General features: G+C 32.8%; 1 protein-coding gene across 3 annotated transcripts in view; it reads right to left on the bottom strand.

The window, feature by feature from the left end:
* Window positions 1–8,752, bottom strand: part of FNIP1 (folliculin interacting protein 1) — a 103,581-nt gene that overhangs the window by 43,159 nt on the left and 51,670 nt on the right. For all 3 annotated transcript variants that reach the window (XM_006923164.3, XM_015598107.2, XM_006923165.3), the window contains exons 3-6: window positions 7,812–7,946; window positions 4,343–4,443; window positions 4,012–4,086; window positions 518–609 (exon numbers count right to left, since the gene is read on the bottom strand). In XM_006923164.3, the coding sequence (XP_006923226.1) occupies window positions 518–609; window positions 4,012–4,086; window positions 4,343–4,443; window positions 7,812–7,946 (403 nt within the window). The remainder of the gene's footprint in view (window positions 1–517; window positions 610–4,011; window positions 4,087–4,342; window positions 4,444–7,811; window positions 7,947–8,752) is intronic.

Here is an 8,752-nt window from a genome sequence, read left to right as displayed (position 1 = left end):
AATTTTGACCTTAAATAACAACAACGATCAACTAATCACATTACTAAATAAGTTGTTATTCTAATAAATCTTTTAAGGAACATCAAATTTGAATATCTGCTCATCTGAATTATTGGTCATAAAAATAATCACTATTTTAAAATAACTTTTGTTACGAAAGAGAGAAGGGAAAAAATATAATACCAGTCTTCCTCACCTGAAATATTCAAGAGAGCTCAAAAGGGCTTTTTATATCAATAACAGGGCTTTTCAAAGTTGCATTAAAGTTAAACACAAAACCAAATTAGATCTTAAGCAGTTCTCTTTTTTCCAGATACAAAATAAATATTATTCTCAAATACATATGTTTTTCAAATAATACAAATGTTCTATACACTTGCAACTTAAATGCTTCTTCTACTTCTAGTATTTGAAACTCTTTGGTCTTATAAAAGGTCTACATTATTAAGAAAGAACTGCAAATCTTTGTTATACAGTTAAAATTTTTAAAACTTACAAAACCAAAGGAATCATTTACCTATATTTCCAAGTAGTCCATTAATAACTGTGTTACTATCAGCCTTTAATGTACTGTTGTCCTGATTGATGAATTCAAGACTGTCTTGCAGCCTACAGGAGAGAAGAAAAAAAACAAATTCCAAATTCATTTTATGCTCTTAATGGCAATTTTTTATATATCCCAATGAAATTTTAAGTGCATAACAGTTTTTTAAGCTTTAAGTTTCCCTATTAGTTAATTAAAGTCAGAGGTTGGCAAACTATAAACTGAGGCTAAATCCAGCCTGCTGCCTGTTTTTGTAAATAAAGTTTTATTAGAACATAGCCACAGTTAGTCATTTATATATTATACATGAATCCTTTAATGCTACAATTGCAGAGCTGAGAAACAACAACATATTGTCTGGCCCACAAAACCAAAAATATTTACTATCTGGACCTTTACAGAAAAAGATTATAAACCCTGATTTAAATTATAAAGTTTCCCCTTCGTATCTTGGACCTAAAAATATTTTCTAAACTTCTTACAGAAAACAAAAAAGAAAAAAAGAAAAGAATCAACCCAATAGCCAAAAGATATATTTAGTCTACAAATAACAAATGGCCTGTATTACTTCTTTTAGCAAATTATTCAAAATAACAAAAACAAAATTATACCTTTAGTATAATGTTTCTTTCCTTGAGCTTTTAAGAGCTATCAATTAGAACTAAGAAAAGATGAAGAAACTAAGAGGATTTGAGTTCAAATCAGTCATTTCAGTGTAGGACCTCTAGTTTTCTCTTTACTATTAAATTCTTAAATATTAGTACTTTAGACATCAATATTTTCAAACATCAATGATATCATAAAAAACATGTCTTCTTTTCCTTCCTAAAAGTTAAAAAAGAGCTACATGTATTATAACTAATAAAATCCCCCAGAAGTCTTTTTAGAGCATATACAATTAATAGAGGTTCTTGAGACTATTTCTAGTTCAGAGTAGCTCCTTGCCACCCCGTATTGCTTTTGACTTTGGATACCCCCATGGACTCCGGCTAGCCAGGTTTCTGATCTGGCACCTGCAGAATCCCTCCCTCGGGTCCACTACCACCTCATCCTAGCCCCAGTCCTACATTTACTTGGTTCTGGCATGTAGCCCATTACCCTGACATCAGGCCTGACCTTGTTTCAGCTTCACTATCATAATTTTGGCAATATCCCTGTGCCCTACCATATGGCTGACCTAGGCCACTCCTAATGGCAAGGTTAATTCTAAATATTAAGAGAATCTGAAAACTAAAGAGCGCAACCTCCAGATGCTAACTGAGCATGGCACTGCAAAATGGAAAATCAGCATGTCAACATGGAAATACATTCAATGTTTTACTTCCAGATACAGCTTCTAGCAAATTAGAAAAAGAGAAACTATATTCCTGGTCTTAAACTACAAACAAGATCTAAGAATATGCTGCCTACTAGAGACTCACTTCGGCTTTAAAGACATACACAGGCAACATGAAGGGATAGAAAAAGATATTCTGTGCAAGTGGAAACCAACAGAGAGCCAGGTTAGCAATACTTATCAGACAAATTATACATTAAGCCAAAAACAGTAACAAGAGACAAAGATGCTCATATAATGATAAGGGGGGTAATTCATCAAAAAGATAGAGCAATCATAAATACATATGCATCTAACATCAGAGCATGTAAACATATTAAGCAAATACTAACAGATCTTAAGAAAGAAATACACAACAATGCAACAGGATTTAAATACTTTACTTTCAACAATGGATAGATCATCCAGACAGAAAACCAACAAAGAAAAGTAGGACTTGAACCATACTTTAGACTAAATGGTACTAACAAATATATACAGAACATTCCACCCAAAAGCAGCAGAAAACAGTCTTCTCAAGCACACATGAAACAGTCTCCAAGACAGATCACATAACTGACCACAAAACAAGTCTTGGCAAATTTAAGAAGACTGAAATCATACCAAATATCTTTTCCGACCACAATGATGTGAAACTAGAAATTAATAACAGAATGAAAGGTGGAAAATTCAGAAATATTAGGAGATTAAACATGCTCCTGAACAACCAATGGGTCAAAGGAAAATCAAGAAATACCTTGAAACAAATGAAATGGAAGCACAGCATACCAAAACCTAAGGGATCCTGCAAAAGCAGTTCTAAGACGAAAGTTTATAGCAACAAATCCCTACATTAAGAAATAAGTAAGATTTCAAATAAACCACCTCACTTTACCTCAAGGAACTAGAAAAAGAACAAATTAAGCCCAAAATTAGCAGAAGTAAGGAAATACAGTAAGTCCTCCCTTAACATCATCAATAGGTTCTGCAACTTTAACTGAAATGATATATAATGAAACCAAGTTGATCATGGGTTAATTGATATAAACAAGAGTTAGGTTCCTACACCATCTCATCAACACTATAACAAAACGACACTGAACAAAATGACACTATTCAAGGACTTGCTTTAACAAAAATCAGAGGGGGAAAAAATAAAATAGAAACCAGAAAAATAAAAGAAAAAAATCAACGAAACTAAGCTGGTTTTCTGAATACACAAAATTGACAAACTTTTAGCTATACTAACTCAGAAAAAAAGAAGATTCAAATAAAATCAGAAATGAAAGAGAAGACATTACAATTGATACCACAGTAATAAAAAGGATCATGAGATACTACTACGAACAATGATATTCCAACAAACTGGATAACTCAGAAGAAATGGATAAAGTCCCAGAAATATACAGCCTATCAAGACTCACACACACACAGAGAGAGAGAGAAAGAGAGAGAGAGAGAGAGAGAGAGAGAGAGAGAGAGAGAGAGAAGGGAGGGGAGTATTACACAGCCATGAGAAAGAAGGAAATCCTGTCTTTTGCGACAACTTGAACAAACCTTGAGGGCATTATGCCAAGTGAAATGTCAGATAGAGAACGACAAACACTCTATGATATCACTTATATATGGAATCTACAAAAGCCGAACTCAGAGAAATAGAGGGCAGAGTGGTAATTACCAGGGGCTGAGAATAAGGAAAATGGGGAGCCAGCTACTGGTCTTAGGGTACAAACTTCAGCTCTAAGTTTAAGGAGTTCTGGGGATATGATGTACAGCATACAGATTATATCTAACAATACTGTATTATATACTTGAAAGCTGCTGAGAGAATAAACCTTAAATGTCCTTACCACAAAAAGGAAATGGTAATTATGTGATAGGATGGAAGTGTTAACTAATGGAACAGTGGTAACCATTTTGCAATATATAAAAAGCATCAAATCAACATGTTGTATACCTTAAACCTACTCGATGTTATATGTCTATTATAGCTCAGTAAAGCTGGATGGGAAAAACTGGCTTCCATAAACTTTCAACCTAAGGGATGGGGAAAAAATCTGAATTTAAGCTGCAATCCCGAGAGCAGTCTTTTAGTTTTCATGCTTTGCACATTTTAAATAATTCATTTCTCCCTGTGTCCATAATCACTTACGTATTGAGACTCCCACAGATGCTGCTGCCAGTCCGTGCAGTAAAAACTTTGCTGAGCATAAGCTGTGGAGGAGAACTATGAGGAAAAAGAGAGGGACAGAGAGAGATCAAAACCAAAATACAAGAAACTTTTTGTTTTATTATAAATAAAAATATATGTCACAGAGACTTCTCTGGAGAGTTACCACAGCCATGAAGCAGCATTAAACCCATGAAATCATAAACTGAGTAATCTGACATGCTCAATTTGAGTGAAGACTATATGAAATTTTCTTATCTTCAAAGACATTAATTATTCTAAATGGATTAAGAACCATCAGAAAATCCCTTACCGGATCTGATGAATTTTTAAGGTGGATCCTTTGTAGCTCATCGCTACTGAGCCAAACATCATCTCCCCAAGCATATTGGCATCAGAAGAGCACCGAGAACCCTAAACAATAACCATAACATTAATGAAATTGCAGAATTTAAAACCCTATGACTTTCAAATATTGATTTTTATTAAAAATTCTTGTTATAGTTATTCTACATAATGTTTTTTTTTTTTGTTTTTTGGGTTTTTTTTAGTGATTCTGCATTGTATATACTGTTCTAAAGTTTGATTTTCTTCATTTCACAATGTCGAACCATATTGTTATACATGGATTCTTTTTAAGGGCTGCACAGCATTCTACTGTATGAAAATACCACAGTTTATCAAACCGGTTCCCCTTACTGATGGGTACTTAGGTCACTTTTAGGTTTTTGCTATTTCAAATAATGCTCAAATGAGCAATCTTAACCACATCTTATGCATATGCAATGTTTCCCCAGTACACACAAGAAGAATTCATTGAACTTGTAGAACAATTTTTATCACTCCTATTGTACAAAGGAGGCATCCATAAATGGGATAATTCATATCTATTTTGTATTTTTTTTTTTTAAAAAAAGGGCTTATTTGAAACATTAGAATGCTGTTTTCAAAGAACTCTGATCAAAAGTTTATTCCTTTCCATTATTCTTTAACTGTCCTCAAAGGAGTCAGAAAAAGGCTAAAAATTGAAGTTATCCATTTGGTTACTACTTAGGTACTATGGCAAATATCACTAATTACCTACCTACTACCTTATTCCTTATTTTTTGAAGTCCTAATTGTTTTAGGGGCAGTAAGGTGCCCAATGGGGGGGAGGGGACTACATTTCAGAGCCTCCTTTATACATAGGTTATGGTTGGTTTCTAAGGGTGACACTAATGGCTGGAGTAGCAGCTTTCAGAACCATACATTCATATGCATTCAACACAGGCCTGGTCAATGAGATATACACAGAAGTCACTGTAGATGGAGACTACACAAAGAGCACAAGGCAACAAGTACACATTAATTCTATGTACACAGATAAGGGAGCCTTGGTCTCTGAGGCCATATTGAAAGCCCATGTAACATACCTAGATGGCCTACCTCCAGATTTCCTGTCCTATGAGGAATATATCCTCTAACTTGCTTAATTAAGTCACTGTTTTAGAGGGTGTTCCAATGCAATTTCCTAACTGACAAGAATTATATAATAACACAATTGATGAGAAAGATGACCTAAACAATTATCCAAGACAGCAAATGAGGGTCATTCACAAATTTTACTAAAACCATTCCATCATAGGAAATTGAGAATTTGAAGTTTTTAAAAAATACTTAAAAGATTCTTCTGATGGTAACAATAAAGTGATAAGGACTCTCATTTTACAAGTAGAGGGCAAAGACTGTACCTGCACACTATTTTTCTTTTTATAATGTGATTCTTTTATTCTTTGGCTTATTTCTGGCCTATCATGGGTTTAAAAAAATCTATATATTTACATTTTTGAAACCTTTTTAAGAGAGATATCCTCAAAGAGCAATGCATTTCATTATACATACAATTTTTATATTAGGTTTTTTCATACTCATTTATATAGCTTCTTCCTTTCTCAGTGCTGTAGTCTTAATCTTGTTTTAATAAAACCACAAAGCTAATTTTTAAGGAAAAATATCACTTCTAATATACCTAGGTTACTGAAAAGAAGCAACTCATCTATTCTTGGGATTTGGTTAAGATGTAATTTTTATTTCAAGGCACAGAGGTTTGGGTAACTAAGAACATTTTTAGAAACAGTAATTTTTTTAATAATCAAGTAGTTTTATTTTTTTTAAAGATCAATGCCAATCTTACTTGTCAACTTAAATTGCTTCTGGCTAATGACAGAAATGAGAACCTTCTCCTCCAAGCTCAAATTTGCTATAATGTATCTAACTCCATTCTTATTTTGACTAAAATTATTACATAAAGCAAGCTATATGAATTTAAATATCACGGCATGTATAGCTTTTACTACTATCAATAAAAAAATCCTAAAAAAATATAGTGAAAATAAATTAGTGTTTACATTTTATGAAACCACAGTTTCTTATAAAAGGTTCTCTTTGCCTGCTTTAATACATACCAAATAGTTATCACGAATGTCTCTGTATGTTAATTTTAATGTAATATAATCTATAATGAAGGTCATAATTTAAAACGTACTGTTATCTTAATGCTTTTTTTAAAGGCCCTTATTTGAAAGGTCAATTCTTTGCAAGTACTCATTGCTGGAAGCTAATAATCTATAATAATCTGTGTAAATCAAAAATAATGTTCTAAGTACCTGAAATCATATTTTATGAAGTGTAGTGAACCATATGCTATAATAGTTCAATGGCTTCTTGCCAAAAAAGCAGATTTCCAAGACCATACTAAACCTATCAAAATATCTGGGTGCATGACCTGGGAATTTGTACCTTAAAAAAAGAAAATCTCTAGGGATTTTGATGCAAAATGAAATTACAATCACTCACTGCTTCAGAGTTTCTAAAGTCTGGATCCATTTGCTAATATTCATTTTTAACATATTAGGAAGAAAGGCAGGTGTGCACAATTGATCACATTAGAAAATTAATTAGAACATCTAAATTGTCTTAAGTATCATGATGTTACATAGCACAACACTATTAGGAACTTGTTAAGGTATCATACTGAAGGTGAAGGAAGAAGAGAGGAGGGCAGGAGAACTGTGTAGTACTTCCTAATATCTGGATTTTAGTAACTTCAGATTTCTGTCACACTGATGTGGTATAAGGGCCAACTTCTATACAAACATAATTACCTAATTACAAAAATTAAAAAGCCCAGGATTCCATCTTGGTACTGCTAAATATAAAATACTTGTGATTCTTTCATGCAAGCTTGGTTGATAAAAATAAATTCACATCAGATAACATTTGCTAAGTATGAAAAACCAAACACTGATGTAAAATCTAATAAATTCATAGAGAAGTTCCTATGTAGTTACTGATTTAATTTTGTATTTTGAAAGAAGTCACATTACTTTTTGAAAAATAAAACTGCATATTTCTAATTGTGTATACTTTCAGTCATACTTCAATTCCTACAACCGCATAGAACTATATAATTATTTTATATTTATCTTCATATTTCAACAATTAAAAAATATATAAAATAAGAAATAATTCTGGTAGCCCAAAAAATCTGAATTGGGAAATAAAAGGTAGAGAAAATACCCTTGCTGCCTATGCCCATAGCTCTCTGTACTTCCCCTATCCTAAAATTTAACAAAGTTCATAAACTTAGGAATCATCAGCTTCCTCAGCTACAAAGTAAGTGCTAGGAAGGTAAAAACTAGTCTGTGTTATACCTCCAGGCCCCTCAATTGTGCACAACATATTGTAGAGACTCAAAAATAACTGTGAAGGAATGAATAAACACATGACACCGGCGCTCTTACCTGGTACTTAGGACACTGGTCTTTGGCGTCAGAAGATGAAGTCATAGAACTATCTAAAGAGGAAGAGCTGTCTCCTCCAGGTTTCAGCTGGCAGCATTTACCGAAGACTTTAACCTGAGCATCACTACAGAGTTTCTGAAATAGAAATATTATTCTCATTCATATTTTAACCAGTTTTTAACCATACACAAATTTAATTATTGTACAAAAATCTTTGGAAAAACCAAAGATGAAGTAATTCAAAACAGTATAACCTTAATATAATGACTATTTGCATTTTACCATATTCTCTCCAATACTGTTTTCTAGTCTTTGTCTCACAACTATAATAATATTTGTGGAGTTTATATTGTACTTTTCTCACTAACATTATTAAATTATGGGAATTTTTCTATATTACTATGATCTACACAATGTTCATTACGAGACACTTACTGTAGCAGTTTTCAAATTATTTGGTCTCAAAACCCCTTCACGTCCTTAAAAATTATTAAGGAACCTGAAGGCTTTTTATTTATGTGAGTTGCATCTACCAATATTTTTCCATATTAGAAATTAAAACTGAGAAATTTAAACATAATAATACAAGTTAACATAAGTAACATTTTATGGGAAAAAAAAAAACCTCTGGGGAGAGATACAGGGATGGAAAGAGAAATGCAAATGAGACTTTTCTATTTCACTATATGTACATACATATAAATTTCACCTTTTGAAATAAGAATGTATTAAACAGCCAAATTTTTAAGAAGAGCCAACCTTAGAGCCAGAAAGTTGTACAGTCTAGTACAAAATAGAATGTACTTCTAGTTCCTTTTCTTTGTTCCTTTTGCCCTACTCTCCCTCCCCAACAGGTTCTAGAGCTTTCATTGCTCATAACTACCAAAGCTGCAATCCACCAAGGTCTGTGACACCCCCACAAGTATTCCAGGGCTTTATCA

Source organism: Pteropus alecto, unplaced genomic scaffold (genome assembly GCF_000325575.1).
Source record: "Pteropus alecto unplaced genomic scaffold, ASM32557v1 scaffold78, whole genome shotgun sequence".
Classification (NCBI taxonomy): Eukaryota; Metazoa; Chordata; class Mammalia; order Chiroptera; family Pteropodidae; genus Pteropus; species Pteropus alecto.
This window is presented reverse-complemented; position numbering and strand designations above follow the sequence as displayed.